Genomic DNA, 22972 nt, shown 5'->3' on the forward strand with positions numbered 1-22972 from the left:
CCGGGGCGGGGACACACAAACCCGGAAGTAGTGGAGAGACTGGCGGAGAGTTGGGGTGTAAGTTGTAGGCCTTGGTTTTCCCTTGTGTGCAGGTTCCCCCGCCGCCGCCGCCGCCGCCGCCGCCGCCATGGGGAAACGACAGCACCAGAAGGACAAGATGTAAGTGCAGCTCAGCCAGGCGGCTTCCCGCCTTCCATCAGTTTCCCGCCTGTCTCAGAGCCCATCCCGAGTGTTACTTCCTCCGTTAACGCCGTCTCCTTTATATCCCGGGTTGGCAGCTTCTTTCCTGCACCTCCAGGGCTTGCGTGTTGGTCAGTGCCCCTCGGCCCAGACGCCTGTTGCAGAGTCTGCCGGTGTGAGCCAATTGTGCCTCAGGTTCCCCTTCTGGCAACGGTATTTTGTTGATTCTTTCCTAACAAGCAAAAAACTCGGGACTACCAAACCGCCGCAGATTTTCACCCCAGAACTACTCTTGTAATGATGCTCTACCCCAATGCTAGGACTGAATGTAAGAGTGTTCTGTCACTGAGGACCATTTCCAGCCCTGTTTGTTTGATTGCTTATTTATAGGCAGGATCTCGCGAACCCAGTCCTGAATGGTCTGGAATTAGTGATCTCCTGCCTCAGCCTCCTCAGTTGCTAGGAATACTAAGGCACTGAGCTGGCTATGAAGATTCCTCTTGACTTGTATAGCCATATCTGGTATAGACCTGTCAGTCTTCATTTGGTTGGGTTTCTGGAAAAGAGTGGCTACACCATTATTCTGAAACCTTTTGTTGACAGCTGGGTTCCCACATGCTCTTTGTTTTGTTTGTACTTTTATATGGTTCCTTCAATTGGGCTTTTGCTGCCTCTTAGATCTGTAGTTTTTCATCAGGACCTGGGATTTAGCTCAGTGGCATAAGTGCCCATCTGGCAAGTGTGAGGTCATGATCCCCGGTACCAAGAAAAAAAAAAAAAAGGTGAAGGTGTTTCATCTGCTTGCACATGCCCTGGGACTCTTGTCCAGTGACATCTTCCTGTCTCTGGGCCTTTGTATATGCTGTGCCTACGAAGCTCTTCCCTATCTCTACATGACTTCCTCTTTTTTATTGTCATTTTTTTTTTTTAAACAGTACTGAAGAAAGAACCTAGAACTTCTACTGAGCTGTATCCTTGGCCCATTTTACTTTTTATTTTCTTTTTCTTTTTTTGTTTTGAAGTAAGATCTTGCTAAATTGCCCAAGCTAGCATTGAATCTGAATTTTCCTGCTTCGGCCTCCTAAAGTGCTAGGATTATGCATGTGTACCACCATGCTTGGCTGCATTGTCTGGTCATCTTAATAAATCCAGTTATTTTCTCAGTGCGAAGCAAGAGTGTTGGTATTTATTTACTAGTTTGTGTGTCTTCTTGTCTGTTTTTTATCACTATGTCCCTGACACCTGAAAGTACTTGAGAAATGTTTGCTAAATGAGTAAAGATTGCATCATCAGTTGTTCCAAAACTCAATTGTGTCAATAAAGGGGCAGTAGTAACATTTTTTCTTTCCCTTTATTCTTCAGGTACATTACCTGTGCTGAATATACTCACTTCTATGGTGGCAAAAAGCCAGGTAAGGCATAAAATTAGTCTTCTCTCTATGAAGAGGGGATGGTTTTAAAGAATGATGCCCTGAGTATACAGTGAGCAGTAAAAATGAACAGTTAACAGAAACAGACATTATAGTAGACAGCTGGTTTAAGGACACAGTCCATAAAATAAGAAGTAGTCTTAGGATAAGAGAATGTGTTTCATTTTATGGTTTTGTTTTGTTTTGTTTTTAGAAAGAGGCCAAGTGTGGTGGCATAGGGCTATACTCCCAGCACCCGGGAGGCTGAGGCAGGAGGATTGCCATGACTTTGAGGCCAGCCTCGCTTACATAGTGATGTAAAGGCCAGGCTGAATTACATGACGAGACTCTGTCTAAAGCACTCCACAAAAAATAAATACATTTTAAGAAAAGGTACTCAGGGGCTGGGGATTTAGCTCAGCGGCATAAGCACCTGCCTTGCAAGCAGGCAGTCGTGAGTTCGATCCCCAGTACCGATAAAAAGGAAAAAGACAAAAAAGAAAAGAAAAGAAAAGGTACTCGTATATTTTCTAGGCTTGTTTTAAATTTGGGATCCTCCTGTTTTACCCTCCCAGAACGCTGGGATTATAAGAATGTGCCATTGCAGTCAGCTTCTTGGAGATATTTTTGAACGTAAGTTACAGTAAAGAAGGTGGAATACAGATGTACTGGGAGGAATAGAGAAGGAAGGTAGGGTAAGTTAATAAAAAGAATGGTAGGTAATAGCCAGAGCTATCAGGGTTACAATAAAAAAGGACAGTCATAATTTTAATGAGAGTAAAAAGGTATGGACTTTTTCCTCTATTTTTATTGATTTTTTTTCTTTTTTGTGGTTTTGGGGGTCAAATCTCTAGGCAAGTAGTCTGCCACTGAGTACTTCCCTAGCCCATCTAAGCTTTGTTTTTTCTGTAATGGTTCTGGTGATTGGTCTCAGGGCCTTGCATTCAGCTGTTGTGTTGTGTTGTGTTTCGTTTTTTGAGATAGCTAATGTACTACGTTCCCCAGGCTGGCCCTTGAAGTTGTTGCAGTCTTCCTGTCTCATCCTTCTGAGTAGCTGGGATTACAGGCATGCACTGCTGTCTCCATCTTCTGAGTTCTTTTTTGATGTACCCCATGTGTTTTAGTTATATCTATTAAAAGATTTTTAATCCAGGAGTTGGGGGATATACCTTAGTAGAATACGTGCTTAGCGTGTTCAAGGCCCTGGGTTTAATTCCTAATACCAATAAACAAATAAACAAATGGAAAAGTAATTTTAAAAAAGTAATCAGTAGCAATTTCTATCTGAGTGGTTTCCATGAACTTTTTCTAAAATGTGATGGAATGGTTGGTAAATGCACATAGATGAATTGGTTTACAGAATAAATTTTCTTTTTATTTCATTTTAAACAGATGTCCCTCAAACGAATTTTCGTCGTTTACCTTTTGACCACTGCAGGTAAGAGGAGTTTCTTTCACCCGTGATCATTTCCTGGAACAGGTTGACTACCTTTTTTTTTTTTTTTTTTTTGAGACAAGGTCTTGCTTGTAGTCCAGACTGGCCTTGAATTCACTTTGTAGTACAGGCTGGTCTCAAACTTGTGGCAGTCCTCCTATCTCAGCCTCCCAGAGTGCTGGGATTGCAGGTGTATGCTACCATGCCCAGTTGACTTTCTGTTTTCTGAAATGCTTGGGACTAGCATTATTTCAGATTTGGGATTTTTTTTGGATTTTGAAATACTTATATATGCTTTACCAGTTATCACCCCTCATCTGAAATCCCAAAATCTAAAATGTTCCAGAATCCTTACCATTTGGAAAATTGATGGAATGCTTAAAAAGTTTCAGACCTTATTGGGTGCTCAGTGTGTTCTACTACTCACTCTGCCCCTTGACTATGCAGGTGGGATCTGGGTACCTTCAGCCTCCTCCATCTTCCTTTTCCTTGCTCTGGGACCCCAGCCATGATGACCGCTAACGGGCATTTCCTTGCTTTTTGCTTGTGTGTTTACCAGTGTTATCTTTTTAACCGTTTACCTTCTGAGGTTACACCTGTTTTATAGTTCTTAGAACCAATGCTTAGAAGAGCAGAGCGTGTCACTGTGGTGTCACAAGTCTGGCTGCTGAGGTTTGGCCCCAGTGATCTGATACTGGGCCCAAGCCCATAATATTTTACTCTTGTTCCTGATTTTCAGTAGCAGCAGCAGTAGCAGCCAGCAACTGTGAGGCCTTTTATCTCTTACCTGGGAACCTTGGGTTACTGGTTGGGGTGACAGAGTCTCCCAAATGCTTCTACAGCTATATGGCATATATGTGAACAGGGTGGGGGTGTGTCTGTTGCAGGACAGGATGAGGGCTCCTGACTCCCATGTGTTGCTCTTTAGGGTAGCTCTGGTGGTCCCTAGAAACTGAGTTTTCCCCAGCCTGAACCATGGTCACTTCTGCCCTGGACACATTTTTCATTAGCACAGCATCCCCCGCCTCCCCAGGTTCTGATTTCCAAATGTCAGGGTGACACTGGGAGGTCCTTGCAAGTTTGAGACCAGCCTGGGCTACAAAGCAAGCCCAAGACCAGCCTGAACTGCACAGCGAGACCCTGTCTCAAAAAGCCAAAAAAAAAAGAGATGTACCTGGTTAGCACCCCGCCCCCTGGCCTAGGTTTGTCATCAGTCTTGTGGGTGTGAATTGAGGTAGCCAGTCCTTCCATTTCTAGATCCAGCTCCTCCTGGAGGTCTGATCTGTATCTGTCTGCTTGTTAATTCCTTGGGTTCTGTGAAAAGGATGCTCCAGGTCAAGTTGGGGAGCAGATGCTTTTGCATCATCACAGCATTTGGCGCTGGCTTGTTTCAGCTTCCGCTCCGGTCACTTACCAGCAGCAGCACCACCAAAGCTGCAGATAGAACTGAAGGTTGGGCCAGAGACAGAGGTGGCTGGGTCGCTCAGAGGGCTCCCTGGGGGCCACTGTCCTGAGAGTCACCTCACTAGACCTTGGAGTGTGGCAGGGCTGGGGCACTGTTTTTACCTGGCTGTCCAGGTCCTCGAGACTGACCTGTGGTGACTAAACTCATAGGCAATTTGATGTACAAACAGAAACCAGGTCAGTCAGGGCTCTGGGTGGCTAACAACAAATACCCCTCCCAAGAAACACAGTGCTGGCTCAGGCAGTTCACCAAGTGCAATCCCTTCTGCAGCCCTGCTTCTCCCCAGCAGACTCCATGAGAGGGAGATGGCTTCAGGCAGTTGGGACACCACTGTACTCCCACATCTGGGTCAGAACTGCCTGAGGGCTCCAAGGACTCAGCTGTTGACTGGCATGTTCCAGCCCTTGGAAATATGGGGGACCTTATGTACACTGGGGTTAGGGGCAGGCAGTGCCTCTTTCCATGATAGCCCCCATCAGGGACCTGTGCCTGATACTGATTGACTTGTCATAGAGCTGCTGCGGGATGAAATGTTAGGGAGGCTTCTGTCGCTGGCCACAGCACAGTCCATGCCAAGGAGCCCCTGGGACTGTTGAAGAATGACTAACAGAGGGAAACCAGAGGGCCATGTTGCAAGTGCTATATCAGGTGCCTGCGCCTGATCTGTGTGTCTGGCAGCTGGCCAGGAATGACTCTGTCCTTTCTCAGTCTCTCCCTACAGCCCTTTGCCTACCCAGTCTGCACTCCAGAAGGCGTCGTCTTTGACTTGCTGTGAGTTTTTCCTTGAATTTTGATCTAATTGAAGAGGTTGTCAACTCACTAAGGGAAGAGGCATCAGGTTTGTGGATCTAGACAGTGCCAAGGCCACCAGGCTCTAAGGAGCTCTGGGTGTCCTCTTGGTGACTGAGGAAGGAAAGCCCTGGCCTCAGGAACACGGCAGCAGGGCTGCTGTGACCCCCAGGCAGACAACTTTAGGTGGCAGGTGCTGCTGTTCCCTCCCCCCCATCACTTTTCCGGGTCAAGTCCTGATTGGCTCATCTGCTCCTGTGTGGGAATGTTAATGAGCTCCATGCTTTCCCTTTGGAAAGCAAAGTCCTAAGGAAAGTGCACAGGTTTCCTTATTTGCCATATTTGTTCTTTGGTTTTTTAAGACAAGGTCTCGCTATGTAGCCCAGGCTGGCCTTGACCTCACTGAGTAGCCCAGGCTGGCCTCAAACTTGTAGAAACCCCCTTATCTCCTTTCCTGAGTGCTGGGATTACAGGTGTTTACCAGCATGGCCAGCTTCCTGTGCCATATTTGGAAGCATTATGCACATTTTTTGTTTGTTTTTTTGGTGCTAGAGATCAGACCCAGGGCCGGGGGTGCTACACATGGCCTCTCCACTGAGGTATACTTCCACTTCTGGTGACAGCTCCTCTCTCTTCCCTTCAGGAACATTGTTCCATGGCTTAAGAAGTATGGGACCAACCCCAGCAATGGAGAGGTAGGTGGTCCTGTTGCCATTTAAGTGATGCTGGTGAGAGCTCTCCTTTTGCCTATACTTTGTCCTGGTGGTCTTTTTAAATTTGATTTTGAGAGTTTCCTTCTATAGTCAGGATGGCTGGAACTCTCTATGTAACCCAGGCTGTCCTCAAACTCATGATCCTCTTGTCTCAGCCTCCAGGATGCTAGGATTACAGGTATGCACCACCAATTTGGTTGTCCTAGTGGTTTTCACATATGCTGGGACTTGAGGTGCTAGAGACCCATTGATGGGGAGCGAGTAGACAGTGAGGAGCAATAGTTTCACACTCTCTGCCCACACTCACTCCTTTACGGAAATGTCCCCCTGTGTTTGTGTGTGTGCAGGAACAGTTCCTGTGTGTGCAGATTCAACCAGCTGCCAGGTATTAATTTTTTAAAAAATTCCATCAGCACTGAGCATATACAGACCTTGGTAAATCAATACTTCCTAAACTATACAGTGTAACAACTATTTACAGAGGATGGACATTGTATTAGGTATTGTAAGTCACCTAGGGTGCCTTTAAGGTATACAAGAAGATGGATGTAGGTTCTCTGCAAATCCTCTGCCATTTTATATGGGATTCTTCACTGATTTTGATATCTGGGTGTCCTGGAAGCAATCTCCCATGGATGCTGAGGGACAATTGTATATTTCTTTTCTGGGAAGACATGCAATCAAAGTGTAGTCTGCACCTTGCTTTATGTACTTGGTAATGTGTCCCAGAGAACCAAATGTGTTGGTGCAGAAAGCATAGTCTTTTCTCCAGAGCTGTGTGGACTTTCCATGGTGTGTTTCACTGGATTTTAAAGTCATGCGCCCATACAAACAGGTGCAGGCAATGTCTCTGCTTGTGTTTTGCGGAACACAGGAGTATCTTGCTAAGACTGCTAGGCCAAAGGATGGGGACCTTTTCAATTTCAGTAGCTACTGCAGAATTGCCCTACAAGGCTGGGGATTTAGCTCAGCGGCATAAGTGCCTGCCTTGCAAGCAGGCAGTCGTGAGTTCGATCCCTGGTACCAATAAAAAGGAAAAAGATTAAAAAAAAAAAAAAAAAAAAGAATTGCCCTACAAACTAGAAGCCCCTTCTATTGTTTTAAGCTCCCAATAGCAGCGTGTACAAGAAAATGCCTGGATTTATGTGTTGGGAACATCAGTAACTTTTATTTTGGCTACGTTTAGGGAAAGAAGAATTTATTTATTATTCTTGAGAATTGACCCAGGGTATGCTAGCCAAGCACTCATCACGGAGCTATACCCCCAGCTCTTCTTGTATTTTAATTTGAAACAGGGGCTAGGTAAGTTGCTCAGGCAAGCCTTGAACTTGTGTTTCTCCTGTTTCAGCTTTCCTAGTAGCTGGGATTACAAGGGTGGTAGACACCATCACACTTGGCTCAATTTGTATTTCTTGTGAGTTAGGTAAAGCTGCTGCTTAAATTTCCTGTGCCCAGGTCCAGTGCTGTGAATCCTATGCCATGTGGGAAGTAAAATTTCAGCTCATTCTACTCTTTTTATTTTTTTAATTTTTTAATTTTTTGACCTGGGAATCCAACTCAACAACCCCACGCTTAGGCAGGCACTGTGCTGCTGAGCAATATCCCTGGCCATCATTCTCTTTCTCTAACCTTACTGTGTAAATTTATCATAACCCACAGTTTTCCCATGCTGTAATCACCCTGTTTTATTGGTCCCTTTACTTCTCAGAGACCTGTCTCCTTCCCTCGTGGGCCCATTTCTTTATATATTCAGTTACACCTATGTACTCAACAAGGTGTTAGCTAGGTAAGCAGCAGGTACAGGGGCAGGCAGGTGCCAGGAGTTCCACTGAGATGCCACAGAGAGGGCAGTGAGACTGGGGGAGGTTAGGTGGACCGGGAATATCTGAGGAGCATCTACCAGCTGAGACCAGGGGATGATGGGAGATGGTGCTACATAGAGGCTGTATTAGCGTTAAAGGCCCGGAGAGAGCTTGGGTTTGTTCTGGAGTACTGGGAGTCCAGACAGGATTATGATTTGGCCTATTTTGAAGACAAACCATGGCTACTGTGGGTAAAGAATATTAAGGAGACAGTTGGCAGCAAGGAGAGCAGCCAAAGGAAGTGTTAGGTAAACTTTTTTTCTTTTTCTTTTTCTTTTCTTTTCTTTCCCTCCCTCCCTCCCATTCTCCCTCCCTTGTTCCTTCCTTCCTTGCTTCCTTCCTTCCTTCCTTCCTTCCTTCCTTCCTTCTTCACCAGGGTCTCACTGTGCTGTTCAGGTTGGCTTGTGAACCAGTGGGATATGCCGAGGTGTCTAGGCACAATCTCTCTCTGGGACCTCAAGAGCTTCCTGAGTAGCTGTCCCTGTCTTGTGCCAGTGATGGGCAGTGAAACTTAGGCATCTGGTCTGTGTGTACGATCCCAGGCCAGGCACTGCCGCTGCTGTTATGACCTTACCTTACTCATGTGCGCAAAGACACCATTTCTAAGTTAGGTCATGTTTACAGTTTCCCAGTGAGCTTGAACTTTGGAGGAGTATTTTTCACCCCAAGAAGGGGATCTTGTGTATTTTACCCAGTGACTCTGCCCTTTCTGTCAAAGTGATTTATGTTTGCTCTTCTTTCCTGGGGCTTGGTACAAGAGCACAGATGAAGGGATGATGAATCAGGACTCAGAACACAGGGCCTCAGAGCTGGAGCTGTGACCAGCTGTGGTATCAGGTAGAAGCAACAGAATTTTCCCAGAGGCTGGGGTGCAGCTTGGGAAGAGAGCATTTGTCACTGAGGGCCAGCTCTGAGGGCCATTTCCTAGCACTACATAAATAAGTAAACAAATAAATTAATGACTTTCCCTAGAATGGTGGGAGAAGCTGATGACCCAACTGTGGCATCTTAGCTCTTTTGCCCCTGGGCTGGTTTGGTTTTCTTTGCAGCATAGGTGACCTCTCCAGTGTGGGCATCGTCAGAGACCCTTCAGCCAAATCTGAAAAAAGTCACTGCACTGAGGGCTGGCTGGCCACATGCCACTTAGGCCTGGCAGAGTATGTGTAGGCTCTCTGGTGGAGTAGGTACCTGGAGGAATGTCCCACCTCTTTTCTGGTGTAACCCTCACGTGCGTGTGGAGGGTGCTGAGTGGTAGAGTAACAGAATAGAATGAAGCCAGAGCAGAGGAGCAGATGTGCTCAGTTAGGAAAGTTGTCAGGTCAGAGAGCAGCCCAGGCACATGGCTCCCAAGACTCCTGATGTCTTCCCTGAGCTCTGGGTGGGTTTGGCTGCTGGGATGGGGACACTCTGACTTCACCTTCCAGAGTGTCCATGACATAGCCACCCACATTTCCTCCAGGAGAGGTGAGCTCTTCCCTCTAACAGCCAGGACATTTTGTGATTGCATCAGCTTCTCCTTCAAAGAGGTGAACTGAAGATGTGTTTTAGAAACTTTGGTAAACAGTGAATCTTACTTTCCTCTTAACACTTTTAGTATTTGGGTTTGTTTCCTTGTTTATTTATGTATTTATTTTGTGGTTCTGATGATGAATGAGCTATACCTCAGTCTCTCCCCTATTTGTAATATTTGATTTTACTTATTTATTTTTGAGAAGGGTCTCACTTTGTAGCCCAGGCTGGCCTGGAACTCATAGCAGTCCTCCTGCCCCTGCCTTCCAAGTGCTGGGATTACAGGCATGCGCCACCACACCTGGCAATATTTTTTTAAGCATTCATAAATAGAATAAGATGAACACCTGGATCTCCTCCTTAGCATTAGAAATATACTCAATTTTAATTTCAGAAGTAATTTGTGCTTGCCACAAAGATGTTCAGGTCTGAGGATCTAGCTCAGTGGCAGAAGTACCTACCTGGTAAGCATAAGGTCCTAAGTTTGATTCCTAGTACACCCCCCCCCCCATGTTCAGACAAGGATTTGGTAGAATATATGTTTATTATACAAAGGCTTTGGGCTTAGTTTTCAACATCAAAATAAAAGGCCAGACACTGCAGAAACATAAACTATACCATCCTCATCCTTAGTCTCACCCAGTAGCCCAGTGGTCCCTTCTGTGAATAGGTCTGTGTTTGTGTGTTTACAAACCTGGGCTCTCTAAGCCAGGCATGTTGGCACATGCCTGTAATCCCAGCACTTATGAGGCTACGGCAGGAGGATAATTGGGAGTTTGAGGCCAGCCTGGGCTACAAAGTGAGCTCAAGGCAAGCCTGAACTGTATAGTAAGACCCTGTCTCAAAAAGAAAAAAAATTAAAAAACAAAAACAAAAATCTGGGCCTTTGGGATGTGGGGATCATGTAGTCATTGCCACCCAGGTATGCATTGTGCATCCTAGCTGTGTCCTGGGGGCCTCACTAAAGGGGTCTCTCAGGAGACTCTATAGCTGCAAGGCTTCAGTGGAGAGAAACCTTTCCATTCTACTTCAGCTGGCTTTTCAGCCTTGTCTTCCTATGCCTTGTTATTATTGTGTGTGTGTGTGTGTGTGTGTGTGTGTGTGTGTGTGTGTGTGTGAGATACTGGGGCTTGATTTGAGGGCCTTGTGCTGCTAGATGAGTGCTCTACCACAATACCTGAGCCCTATTCATTACTAGTAATTATGTGTCTTCCAGAAACTTGACGGGCGATCCCTCATCAAGCTGAACTTTGCCAAGAACAGCGAAGGTGAGAGTGCTTTTAGTAGCTGGCTCTAGGATTTTCCCACGGACTTCAGGCCTTGCTCTTACCAAGTTGATTTATGGAATCAGTCATTCTTTTCTTTTTCTTGTTTTGTGATGCTGAGAATCAAAGTGAGAGTTTCATACATACTAAATATGTGCTCCATATGGAGCCCCAAGCCCAGCCCTCATTCACTCCGCCTCTGATCAAGCTAGGTAGTTACTTTTAATTTTTCAAAAGTTGTTACATGACTTCTTAAAGGCTCAGGTAGTTTTAAGCTTGGGGAGGTAGAGATGGAACCACTTTTTCACAAAGGCAGTGAAGCCATTGTACGCTGCTGTTGGCTTTTTTTTTTTTTTTTTTTTTGTCTTTTTCCTTTTTATCGATACCAGGGATTGAACTCACGACTGCCTGCTTTCAAGGCAGGCGCTTATGCCGCTGAGCTAAACCCCCAGCCCCCAGGCCTTTATAAACATGGTTGGGCCCTTGGGAGCACAGGCCTCATCTGGCTGAAGCTGTGGTCCATTCATTACTGGAAGCAGAGCTGCTCAGGCTGAGTCCTAGAGTGGTGGCCCAGTCGTGGGTGTGGTGTCCTGGAGGGATTTTTGGGCAGCTGGCAGCTGAGCTGCTCCTCCCCACTGCTCCTAAGACCCCAGCTCAGCTTGCTGCCTCCTGCTTAATGATCCTGCACTTCCTCCTCTTTTCCCTTGGTCAGATGTCTGAGCTGAGGCTGTACCAGGGGCTGCTCTTGCTGTAAGTTCTCTGTGTGTGGCCCTGGCGCAGGCCTCCTTTTGCTGCACAGATGATTTGGTTTAGGTTGTTGTCCATGTTTGCGTTGTGGATGTGGATGTGTCCTGAGAGGCCCTGCAAGGCCTGGGAAGGTGTGGCAGGCCTCAGGCTCCTCCTCTGAGATGGGAACCTCTCCGAGGGGGACGTGGTCTGGCTTCATGTTATTGGTGCTGAGGATTGAAGCTGGGTTCCTGTCCATGGTAGGCAAGTACCCTACTGTTGAGCTAAAGCCCGAGCCTGTTTTGTTTATTTATTTTTTGTCTTTTTCCTTTTTACCGGTACCAGGGATCGAACTCACGACTGCCTGCTTGCAAGGCAGGCGCTTATGCCGCTGAGCTAAATCCCCAGCCCCTGAGCCTGTTTTATTTACAATTGAAAATTTCAGATGCAGGAAAGTAGAGAGAATTAGTATTATGAGCAGCCAGCCCTGACCCATCAACAGCCTCTGTCCCGTCAGCTGTGGGCCATCGGGTTAATCTGGGCTCCCTGTCAATTCTTCCTGGGTGATGTTGAAGCAAATGCCAGATGTATTGTATCATTCCCTGATTAAATATTCCACTTTGTAGAACAGAAGATTAAGACATCATCACAATAGCATTATGACATGTAAGAAATTAACAGAGATTCTTTAGTCTCATCAGATATGTATTCAGTGGTCAGATTTCCTAATTATCATTTTTTATAGTTTTCAGATCAGATTTAAAAGAAGTCCACTCAGATGTTGATACCTGTAAAGTATGTTAGTTTTTAAGTCTCTGCCTGCCCCCTCCCCCACTTTTTTTCTGTAAGTTACTTTTTGGAACTTATAGGGCTCCTAGGTATTGGGTAGGGGATTATCAGGGCAGGAAAACCAGTGTAAGGTTTGCCAGAGTCAGTGAGGTGAGGGGTGCAGGAGGCCAGGAGATAGGGTGGCTGGTGGGTGCTGTGGGCTGGAAGGGAGAAAGAGCAGTCAAGGCTGGGTTCCTGTTTCCTGCTGGGGCTGGCTTCAAGAGGATGAGGTTGACACAGTGGTTTCAGTGCCTGTGTCTTTGAGGGGAAGAGGAGGCAGGGTTTTTTTTTTTTTTTTTTTTTTTTCTTGAGACAGGGTCTCGACAAGTACTCCAGGCTGGACTTGAACTCACAGTGTAACCCAGACCGGCCTCGAACTCAGTGATAATCCTGCCTCAGCTTCCTGAGGGCTGGGATTACAGGTGTTCCACACCATGCCTGGCCAGGGTGGGGTCTTATAGGATGACTAGGAGTTTCCTCATGGCTCCAGCAGCTGCTTTCTCTCTGTTTCCAGCTCTGAGCAGCTGGCCTGGGCTTCTGCCTGCTTCCTCCTGTGACCTTCCGCCCAAGTTCTCTCCCAGCTTGGCCCCTGGTGGTCTTTTTTTGGGATCATCAAAGCCCTTAAGGGTGACTGGTTCCCATATGGGCCTTGTCTCTAGGGAAGTACCACTGCCCGGTGCTGTTCACTGTGTTCACTAACAACACCTACATTGTGGCCATCAAGACTACTGGCAACGTCTACGCCTATGAGGTGGGTCCTTGCTGTGGGGCTGTGAGACAGCATGGCACCAGGCCTTTGGGTATGTGCTTTGGGGATTTTCTATTGGCCTGGATGTGCTGGGGTAAGCTGGGCATAGCAGTCATGACATAGCCTTGTGGGACTGGGAGTCACAGCCAACAACCAGCATAGGCACCCTGCTGAGCTCTGGCTGGGCACTTCCCTATTTCCAGATAGACCCAGGAAGGGGGAGAGGCTTTCTGTGGCTTGCAGACTGGAAATCCCAGCAGTTCTGGCTGAGAAGGGGCCCTCAGAGTCTAGGCCCTTGGAGGGCTGAGTCCCGTGGGATGGGGCAGCAGCTTCCCAGGAGGGAGCTGTCCACACACAGTGGCAGTGCCGGGCAGGGGGAGGAGCTCCTTCAGCAAGTGGTATAGGCATGAGGGGGAGCAGCTTCTGCACAGGTCCTGCTGCTCAGGATAGAGGCCGGGAGCAGCCCCCCATTGCAGAGCAGATTTGTGCCCCTTTGCTTCCTCACCTGGACATTTGCAGGGTCAATGTGACCATTGCTGTCCAGGACTCTTTAGCTCAAGCAGAGCATGTCTGGACTGCCCTGCGAGGGCCCGCATCTTGTGTGCTTGTTCATTGGTGCTCATCTCTGGCCCTAGCCTTGGGCCTGGCATGTGTCGGGGCTCAGTAGACATGGGAGTGAATAGGAAGTGGCTTCATTAAGCCCGTCGGCTGCTCTGTAAAATGTAGCTGGATCCTCCCTTGAGCAAGCTGGGTCCCAGTCACTGTTCAGGCGCACAATGCCCCCAGCCCTGCCCTTCCCAGGGGGTGGGGGCATTGTGGCAGATACAGGATCATCCCTGTCCCTCTTCATGGTGCTGCTGCCAGGCCAGGGTGTCTGGCAGACTTCATCATGCCTGCTCCCTCCTGTCTAGGCAGTGGAGCAGTTAAACATCAAGGCCAAGAACTTCCGGGACTTGCTGACTGACGAGCCCTTCTCTCGGCAGGATATCATCACCCTCCAGGTGAGTTTCACCGTCCTGCCCACTAGCTGTCTGCCTCTGTGGTCTCCTCCCACCACTCTGCCTACCTGTTGCACAGCATTCTCAGCACCTTTGCCTTTTTCCCTTGGTTACGCTGGGCCTTGGCTGGTTTCCCTACTCCTGGGCCATCTGTGCCCCTCAGGGATCAGAATGAAGTGGCCACCTTGCAAGCTGGCTCTCCTCCGGCCACCTCAAAGACAGGGTCCCTGCAGGTGTCAGCCCCAAGTAAACTGATGAGAACTCCACATAGAAAAGCAGGGGGCAAGGGGCTGGGGATTTAGCTCAGCGGCATAAGCGCCTGCCTTGCAAGCAGGCAGTCGTGAGTTCGATCCCTGGTACCGATGAAAAACGAAAAAGACAAAAAAAAAAAAAAAAAAAAAAAGCAGGGGGCAGCCTGGATAGAGCTGAGGCCGGGGCAGGGAGGCAGGAGTGTCTGGTTCCCCTCTGTGACTTGTCTCATTCTGATAAGAACTTAGCCCGTGGCTGCTCAGGCCACCCTGTGACTGCCTTCCACCAAGTGAGGCACCTCACTGGTAGGCAGAGCAGGGAGCAGTTTGGTGAATAGCTAGCCACTCTTCGCCCTGTCCCCGCCCACCCCTACTTACTGCCTCTTCCCATGGGGTACCTGCCCACCCCGTGTTGCCTGTGGCAGCCACCCGACTGCAGCCTTGGATTCACTCTTTCTGGGCGTTCTCTTTTTGCCACAGGACCCCACCAATTTGGACAAGTTCAATGTCTCCAACTTCTTCCATGTTAAGAATAACATGAAAATAATAGATCCAGGTGTGTACAGGGCTCTTCTGGGTGGAGTAGGGCGGTGCTCCTTGGGCCAAGCTCCACCTTATTAGGACCAGGAACCTCAGGCATCTGGCTTCAGCCTAGGTCAGCTGCCAAATCTGTGCCCAGTGTCTGACTTTAGAGAAGCAGCTGACTGCAGCCATGGAAATGCCAGCAGGCCAGACTTGCCACCCTGCCAGGACATCTCCCCACTTCTCCTCAGCCCTGGGGGCTGTGTCCTCCCTGGATTGCAGTTGGGGATACAGTGCCCAGGGGACACTGATAGAGGTATCGTGGGGATAGAGGCTCCGGGTGATGCCAGGTGTCTGTTCTGGAGATGGCTGGGTCCTTGGTCCCTCTGCTTCAGTAAGACTCGTGCCCAGAGATGAGTTAGCTTCAGGCTGCAAAGGACAGCTTTCAGGTGCTCAGTGATGAGCACTGTATGAGCCACTTAGAATTCAGAGAGGCTGAGGACATGATCAGGATAGATCTGAGCTCAAGAGATCATAAGGCTGAGATCTGGGGCCCAGGATGCTGACCTCCACCCACCCAGAGCTGAGCTACAGCTCTTCTGCAGGGGTTCAGATGGGGCTTTTCATATCAGGAAAGACCCCAGACACTTCTGTCCCTGTAAATAAAAATCACTTAAAAACACAAGAGGGCCCTGGGGTTTAGCTCAGCAGTGTAAGTGTTTGCTTGGCAAATGCAGGGTCGTTAAGTTTGATCCCCGGTACAAAAAAACAAAAACAAAAACAAAAAAACACCGAGCAAAATACACATTGTTAAAAGGCTGGAATATACAGATAAATATAAAGGAATTAGAACTGTCTCTGAGCCCCTATTCTCCTACCCCAAGATTCCCATTAAGGTGCTAGCATTCCCACTAGTGCTGGCACGGCCCAGAGCAGTATATGGGCAATACTGTCACAATACAGGGCAGTACTGTCGCAAGCCTGCCTGTGGCTTATACTGCTGTGATACTGCTCTGAATTTTTCCCCACCCCACCCATCTGTGGCCCATGCTGGTTTCAGCAGCTCAGAGCCTCTGTGCTGTCTTGTAGATGAGGAAAAGGCCAAGCAGGACCCATCTTACTATTTGAAAAACACAAACACTGAGACCCGAGAGACACTGCAGGAGCTCTACAAGGAGTTCAAAGGGGATGAGATTTTGGCAGCCACCATGAAGGCCCCTGAGAAGAAGAAAGTGGACCAACTGAATGCTGTGAGTGAGCAACTTCATCACGTGCCTCTCTGAGTCCTACCAAGTGGTCCTGGGGGAAGGGGTCATGGGCCTGGGATTCACGGGAGGAGGCAGTGAGACCCCTCTGTCCCCTAAACCTGTGGGTCCAGAGGCCCTGGATGTCCAGAACTCCAAAGCTGCCAGTATGGCTGGATTTGGGGAAGGTGAAGGGCCAAACACACCTCCATGCCGTATGCCCAGTCCCTGCCCCAGCCTGGGTGACAGCTGCCTGCCAGTTCTGGGGGTTCTAGCAGCTGCTTTTATACCTTAGAACGTAGTAGCCGCAAACATGTAGGTCTGTGGAGGCAAGAACATAGGACCCGTGGGTGTCCTGGGCAAAGCCAGGAGACCGAGGGACTGCTGAGGTGTCTGGGGCCACCATGTCCATGTCTCATCAAGGCCCGTTAGTGGTGACGGTGCTGGGTTTGTGTCTAGCCCATCAGCCTAGATCTGCTCTCCCTGCCCTGTTGAGACAGAGCCTGATGAGCCAGGTCAGTGGGGAGGACAGAAACCAGGGCCAGCAACTCTCAGGTTCTCCATGAAGAGTTATTTAGGAAAATGTGGAAAATTAAAAGAGTTTGTTGTCCATAATCTTCCCCCAGAACAGTTACTCCTAGCAATTTGGTATTTTTTTTTCTTATGGGACAAGTACCACCCCCCTTTTTTTCTTCTCTAGAAAAGAAAAATTTATGATGACACTTATTTTCCTGATTAAAGTGATCATGTGTTTACAAAAGCAAAATTTGAGCTGGGTGTGGTGGCTCATGCCTGTATCCCTGCACTCAGGAGGCTGAGGCAGAAGGACTGCTGTGAGTTTGAGGCCAGCCTGAGCTACACAGTGAGTTTAAGACCAGTCTGGACTACAGAGTGAGACCTTGTCTTAAAAAAAAAAAAAAAAACTTGAAACCTTTAGAAAGAAATAAGTCCTCCCTGGTATCCTGTCCTTGCAGAAGGCTAGTCCTATGTGGAGTGTTATTCCCTTAACAAGCTGGAGTCCAGTTGAGGCCATGGGTCCCAGGCTCCTACCAGACGGTGCTCACTTCCCTGGCCTGGCCTCCCCACCCCAACCCTGACTGCTGTGGCAGTGCTCCTGGTTCTCATCCTTGCTGGCTCCCAGGCCCAGGCCTAGAAGTGGTACGGTGAGGGTGGGCTGTCCTGCTGTCGTGCAGCTGGGGCTCGGGGAGGCTGAGCTGGAGGGAGAGGCCCCAGCAGGGCTGAACAACACTGTGTTCCTGCCAGGCTCACTATTCCACCGGGAAGGTCAGTGCATCCTTCACCTCTACTGCCATGGTGCCAGAGACCACGCACGAAGCAGGTAACTGCCCTGCCTCTCCCATTGGTCACTAGGGTCTAGTTTGTACTGGTGGTGGTGGGTCTCTACGATGCCCACCTTTTTCTTGATGCCCCTGTGGTTCCTGCAGCTTGGCATTTCTTGTCTGTGTGGGCTCAGCAGCAGGCAGTGGCCTGCGGAGGTGGTTTTGGTGTTAGGCAAGGCTGCATGAGCACCAGCCCTGGCCAGGTGGTGCTCTCATCGTACTGCCCTGTCCCCTCAGGCCTGTCCTTGGTGTGGATCTCCTGTATCCCACCATATTCTCAGCCATGTTCTTCAGCAACATCCCCCTTTTAGTTGCTGAGCCCATTGAGCCCTCGTGGCCCCTGGTTCAGTGCCCTGGTGAGCCTGCTCATAGGCAGGGCAGATCCTTGGCTTTGGACTCACGAACTGTCTGCACAGCTGCCCCTGTCCTGCCATGACTCATGTGTCAGATGCTGCAGGGGCCAAGTAATGGGATCACCCCAGGTGAAGGGCAGGCATGGAGCTGGAGGCTCTGTTTGCAGCTGCCATCGACGAGGACGTACTGCGCTACCAGTTTGTGAAGAAGAAGGGCTACGTGCGGCTGCACACTAACAAGGGCGACCTCAATCTGGAGCTGCACTGTGACCTGGTGGGTGTGGCTCCTGCTCCCTGGCCATTATGCAGTGGGGTCATTCAATTGCCAGGTCTCAAGTGTGGAGCTTATAAGAAACTCCAGTATGTCCCCAAGAGGAAGCTGAAGTGTCCTGCCTTCCTTCCTGGGGCCAAGTTGCATCAAGTGTGTCTCTTTTGCCTGTGCCAGGTGGATGTGCCGTGTGTGTACCTGGGTCAGGGCCCCAGTTCCACCTCTGCTCTGCCAGGGGTTACACAGCAACAGGTTACACCTGTTGCTTAGCTTCTGAGATCTTTGTCCTGTTGGGTCCTGACCAGACCAAGGTCTCCAAGACCAGCAGCCACTTATCCTCACTGTGTGATAAGGGCTCTTGGTGGGCTTTTGTGACCCTGTTGTGGGCTACTGTGAGTCATAGAAATATTGGGCTATTTTGCAGACACCAAAAACCTGTGAAAACTTCATCAAGCTCTGCAAGAAGCACTATTATGATGGCACCATCTTTCATAGATCTATCAGGAACTTTGTGGTGAGTAGCACAAGCCTGCCTGTGTGTATGAGCAGGGGATTGTGTCTGCCCTTCCTCTGGTACCCTGGCCTGGCTGTAGTGGCTGGTATGTGTCCTATAGATGAATCCTGCCAGGTACCTACAGGCTGGCCCTGGAGTCCCCCCTCTGACACAGCTGGGCTGACTAGGGCCCTTGTCCTAAGAGTGGTGAGCCCACTAAACGGGAATGCACACAGGCAGGTGGGTGATGGTGGGTGGGCAGGAGGTGGTCTCAGGCTGCCTTGCTCACTAGCTTTTGTTCTCACAGATCCAGGGTGGGGACCCTACAGGCACAGGCACAGGTAGGTCCTAATACGGGGTCCATCCCTGACCCCTTTGACACTCGGTGGGGCCTGAAAGGGACAGGGGTTGGGAGAGCCCTGGATGTGGAGCTTGGTAGACAAGGCAGAATTGCTGCTGAGCCTTTAGCACTTGGTGCCCCCTCAGGCATGATCCTGTTTCCCATTTTGAGGTGGTTATGAGGCCTCCGTGACAGGTGGTGAGGGTTTCACATTCTTCCTAGGCCCCCAGGGACACCCCTCTTCAGGAGACAAGGGACTGGCTGTCCCTCCTGTTGCCTTTCCAAACTGCATTTGTGCTCTGCACAGCACCATGGAAAAGCTTATGCAGGCTGGTGAATGAGCAGTGCTCAGCTGGTGTGTGCTCCCTGGGGCCCCGGGGAGGCTGGCAGCAAGCCATCTGAGGACCAGGGCCCCCAGAATTGCTCATGCCCTAGCCAGTGCCTGACGCCCCGGTGAGATTCAAGTGTTTGCTGCCAGCCAGTTGTGCTCTTTTCTGTTCCAGGAGGGGAGTCGTACTGGGGAAAGACCTTCAAAGATGAGTTCCGGCCCAACCTCTCACACACGGGCCGAGGCATCCTCAGCATGGCCAACTCAGGGCCCAACACCAACAAGTCCCAGTTGTGAGTCTCAGCCCAGTTTTCCTGCCCAGCTGCTGTGGGGTGGCCTGAGAAGGGAGCTGAAGTTGCTTTCAGGCTCTTCCTCTGAATACTTCCTAAAGTTATGCCAGGCCCAAGTCACATCCAGACAATGTAGCACTCCTAGGCTGAGAAGTGCTCCTGTGTCCAGAAAGGGAGCTCCTGTACCCGTCAGCAGGCAGCGCTGCATGGTGTTGTGTGCCCACTAGAGAGGCAGTCAGTAGTTTACCAGGAGGTCCTGAGAGGCCCGTTTGAAACGCAGCTGATGGCACCAGGACTGTGCGAGTGTATGGCCAGGAGGTGTGTCATAGCGGTCTCGTGTACTGGACCAATGCATTGGGTGGGAGGCCAATAGGACAGGTGACCAGGAAAGGGCCGCAGGCCTGTGTAGGGTTATCTAATTGATACTCTGCTTTCCCGGATCTTCCTTTATGCTTCTGAACCACTCTTTTTGTAGCCTTTTGATTTCCCTTCATATGGAAGCTCAATGACTTATTTTTGGACTAAAGGAGTCTATTTAAGTGTAAAGCCATTAGGTGACATCTTGTTTGCCAAGACAGGACATGTGGAGAATTTTTCCAGTCCCCACAGCCATCTTGTATACTAACTTTGTTGCACACTTTTAAGTCTGCCCTGTTTCATGCCATACCTAATGGAGTCATACCCTGGGTTTGTATTTGAGTTTCTCAGTTCCTTTGCTCTGTTGCTTCCTTTCTCCTGTCTGCTGTCCTTGGTCCTTCAGCAGATGTTGTGATGTGGCTGGGCTCTGGCCCCCATCCCACTGCCTTCCTGAAGCAACTGCTTGGGTGAGCTTAGGAGAGGTTTAGCACTGTCCAGGGAGCCACAGCTCTGGACTTTCTTCTGCCTTGCTGGTGGCCTGGGGTTACTTTGGTGGCCTCTCAGACAGCCTTGCCTGGACAGGCAGAGGATAGGAGTCAGGTATGAAAGATATGCATGGAAATTGCAGGTTCCTGGAGGGGCCCTGAAGACCAGTGGGCTCCCAGTGTGGCCCCAGTAGTCACCAGGAAAGGGCAGGTGAGTGGAGTGCCTCTCAGTGACCAGGAGGTCACTGACCCTCTGTCCTTTCCCAGTTTCATCACCTTCCGTTCCTGTGCATACTTGGACAAGAAGCACACCATCTTTGGACGGTGAGTGCTATGAAAATTCTGGGGTGTTGCACAGCTTGACAACCCACCACCAACACCACTACCACCCCCACCCCCGCCATCTGGGAACCTCTCACTGAAACTGGGTTTGATGTACCCTTTTTATGTCACTGCTGAGGGCTGTGCAGAGGAGGCTTGGGTGTTTCAGAGGTGGGGAAAGTCAGCTGGCCCTGAGGAGTTAAGGAGATGAGTCCCAGCTCATCTGTCCAGCTGCCCTAATCCAAACCCTCTGCCTTCCCACTCTGGGCATCTTTTGGATGATACCGAAGTCAGAAGTCTAGGCCATATCCTGTATTTTTCTTTATGTTACAGGCAGGACATCAGCAGACTTTCTCATTAAAGGCCTAGATGGTAATTCCGGCCACAATCTCTGTGGTGAGGACTTGGCTCTGGGGTTGCAGCAAAAAACAGATAGGGACAATGTGGGAGCCGCAGAGCGGTTCAGTCCACACACCAGAGAGCTGCATCTGGCCAGGCCTTGTCTCCTGACCACACCTCCTCTCCAGCAGCCCTTGCCCCTGGCTGCTGCTCTGGACTGTTGGGCCAGTGTGGCCCGGTGGTGATTTCATGACCAACTTGGCCCATCCTGAATGCCTCAAGAACTTGACTGTAGGCAGTACTGCCCGGGGCACATGCAGACCCCCTTCTGTCCTTCTGCTGCAGGGTTGTTGGGGGCTTTGACACACTGACAGCTATGGAGAATGTGGAGAGTGACCCCAAGACAGATCGCCCTAAGGTATGTGCCCCTGTAGGTGTTGGGGAGGGAGGCGGCCCACTGCTTACTTACTGAGCCCTGTTACCAGGAGGAGATCCGCATCGATGCCACCACTGTGTTCGTGGACCCCTACGAGGAGGCTGATGCCCAGGTGAGGCAGGTGCAGCTTGCCATGGGCAAGGCTGCAGCAAGCTGCTCTTCCTGCTGGGCTGGGAGGACGAGGGACTGGCCACAACCCTGCTCCTCCCCAGATTGCTCAGGAGCGGAAGACGAAGCCTGAAGTGACCCCAGAGGACAAGATGAAGAACAGCCAGCCCCAGCCTGGGAGCCAGGGCCCCCAGACATACCGTCAGGGAGTGGGCAAGTACATCAACCCGGCAGCCACGTAAGTAGGGTGTGGCGGGTAAGGAAACTACAGGCACAGCTTGGACTATCCATGTGTTTTAGGGCCACCCCAGCCAGAGGGACCTGCTCAGAGCAGGTTGGCCAGGGCCTCTGCAGCCCGAGGCCATCAGGACCAGGGGGTGAGGGTGAAGCACAGCATTAGGCATTTGGGATGCCTCTGAGGGAGTGAAGACTCCAAGTCACCTTGAGGGGACTATAGAGGGTGGAGGGTAGCAGCAGAGGCTGTCAGCTCAGCTTGAGGCCTGGCACCTGTGTGGCAGCGGGAACCTGGTTCTTCTCAGGAAACGCGTGGCAGAGGAAGAACCATCAACCAGTACAGCTGCCCCTGTAGCCAAGAAGAAGTCCAGCTGGGGTTTTGGGGACTTCAGCTCCTGGTAGCAGCAGCCCACACAGAATCCAGGAATTCTGGTAGGAATACAGGGCTGGGGCTGGGGGGTGTCCATAGCACTGAGCTATCTACCCTGGAAGCCGCCTCTCAGCCTGTGATCCAGTCAAGCTCTTGCCTATTGCCCAGCCACTCTTTCCTAGCCCAACCTCCTTGTCCCTTGTGTACCAAGGGCCTGGCTCCTTCCCAAGCAAGGCTTGGGGATGCCTGGCCTAATGAGGAAATCTGTGTCTCCACCCTGGCTTCCCTGGCCCTTCTTTCATCTCCCCAGGGAAAACTCAATACACTAGCCTGCATCACTCACCTGGACCTGGTTAGAAACACATTCTCAGGGCCAGACCTGACCCTGAGCTTCTAGGAAGTGGGCTTCCCAATCAGTTGCGACAAACCGTCAGAGGTTTTCAACCCCAGACAAGAACATTGGCAATACTTTCATACATCTTATCTGCTGCCTGTTCCTTGGGACTGGGAGCCCCATCTGTATGCTTGGCCTCTTGGCTGGGTCACTCTTAGATAAGGTTGACAGCTCCTGCTGTGACAAGGATGAGCAGACTGTCCCCACTGGGGAGATGGCCTTGCTGCTTAGACCCACCCCAGTCACCAACCTCTTTGGCTTCCAGGCCAGTTGTATCAGTGTCTCCTGATTCTTCCTTGATCCTTACTTTTCTGTGAGGTGTATTTAAGAAATTCGTGCCTCAGCCTGAGCTTCCCTTTTCCTGCTCTCAGGCCCTGCTACCTCAGCTTTCTGGGAAGCCTTCTCTGGGACAGTGTCTTGGAGTCAGTGTTTCCTGACTGTCCCCTGCCTGGCCTGGGTTCTCCATTATTCTTGGGCCACTGCCCACTTCCCTCCTCCACCAAATTCTTACTCAGGCTTCATTCTTTTTTTTTTTCTTCCCACACTTACAACCTTGAACTTGTCAACAGTTCTCA

General features: G+C 49.9%; 1 protein-coding gene across 1 annotated transcript in view; it reads left to right on the plus strand.

Annotated features, from left to right (window-relative positions):
- The window catches only part of Ppil2 (peptidylprolyl isomerase like 2), a 26686-nt gene continuing 3714 nt past the window's right edge, over positions 1 to 22972 (plus strand). Inside the window, exons 1-20 of the mRNA XM_003478398.5 lie at positions 1 to 159; positions 1543 to 1592; positions 2982 to 3027; positions 5198 to 5260; positions 5922 to 5973; positions 10579 to 10630; positions 12841 to 12932; positions 13841 to 13930; positions 14656 to 14731; positions 15787 to 15947; positions 17205 to 17280; positions 17802 to 17908; positions 18327 to 18416; positions 18703 to 18736; positions 19239 to 19356; positions 20463 to 20519; positions 21201 to 21273; positions 21341 to 21403; positions 21504 to 21637; positions 21939 to 22065. Of these exons, the coding sequence (XP_003478446.1) occupies positions 128 to 159; positions 1543 to 1592; positions 2982 to 3027; positions 5198 to 5260; positions 5922 to 5973; positions 10579 to 10630; positions 12841 to 12932; positions 13841 to 13930; positions 14656 to 14731; positions 15787 to 15947; positions 17205 to 17280; positions 17802 to 17908; positions 18327 to 18416; positions 18703 to 18736; positions 19239 to 19356; positions 20463 to 20519; positions 21201 to 21273; positions 21341 to 21403; positions 21504 to 21637; positions 21939 to 22035 (1563 nt within the window). The 5' untranslated portion in view covers positions 1 to 127 and the 3' untranslated portion in view covers positions 22036 to 22065. The remainder of the gene's footprint in view (positions 160 to 1542; positions 1593 to 2981; positions 3028 to 5197; positions 5261 to 5921; positions 5974 to 10578; positions 10631 to 12840; positions 12933 to 13840; positions 13931 to 14655; positions 14732 to 15786; positions 15948 to 17204; positions 17281 to 17801; positions 17909 to 18326; positions 18417 to 18702; positions 18737 to 19238; positions 19357 to 20462; positions 20520 to 21200; positions 21274 to 21340; positions 21404 to 21503; positions 21638 to 21938; positions 22066 to 22972) is intronic.

The sequence above is a fragment of the Cavia porcellus genome, unplaced genomic scaffold (genome assembly GCF_034190915.1).
Source record: "Cavia porcellus strain 051 isolate PalLab524CR breed Dunkin Hartley unplaced genomic scaffold, mCavPor4.1 scaffold_16, whole genome shotgun sequence".
Taxonomy (NCBI): domain Eukaryota; kingdom Metazoa; phylum Chordata; class Mammalia; order Rodentia; family Caviidae; genus Cavia; species Cavia porcellus.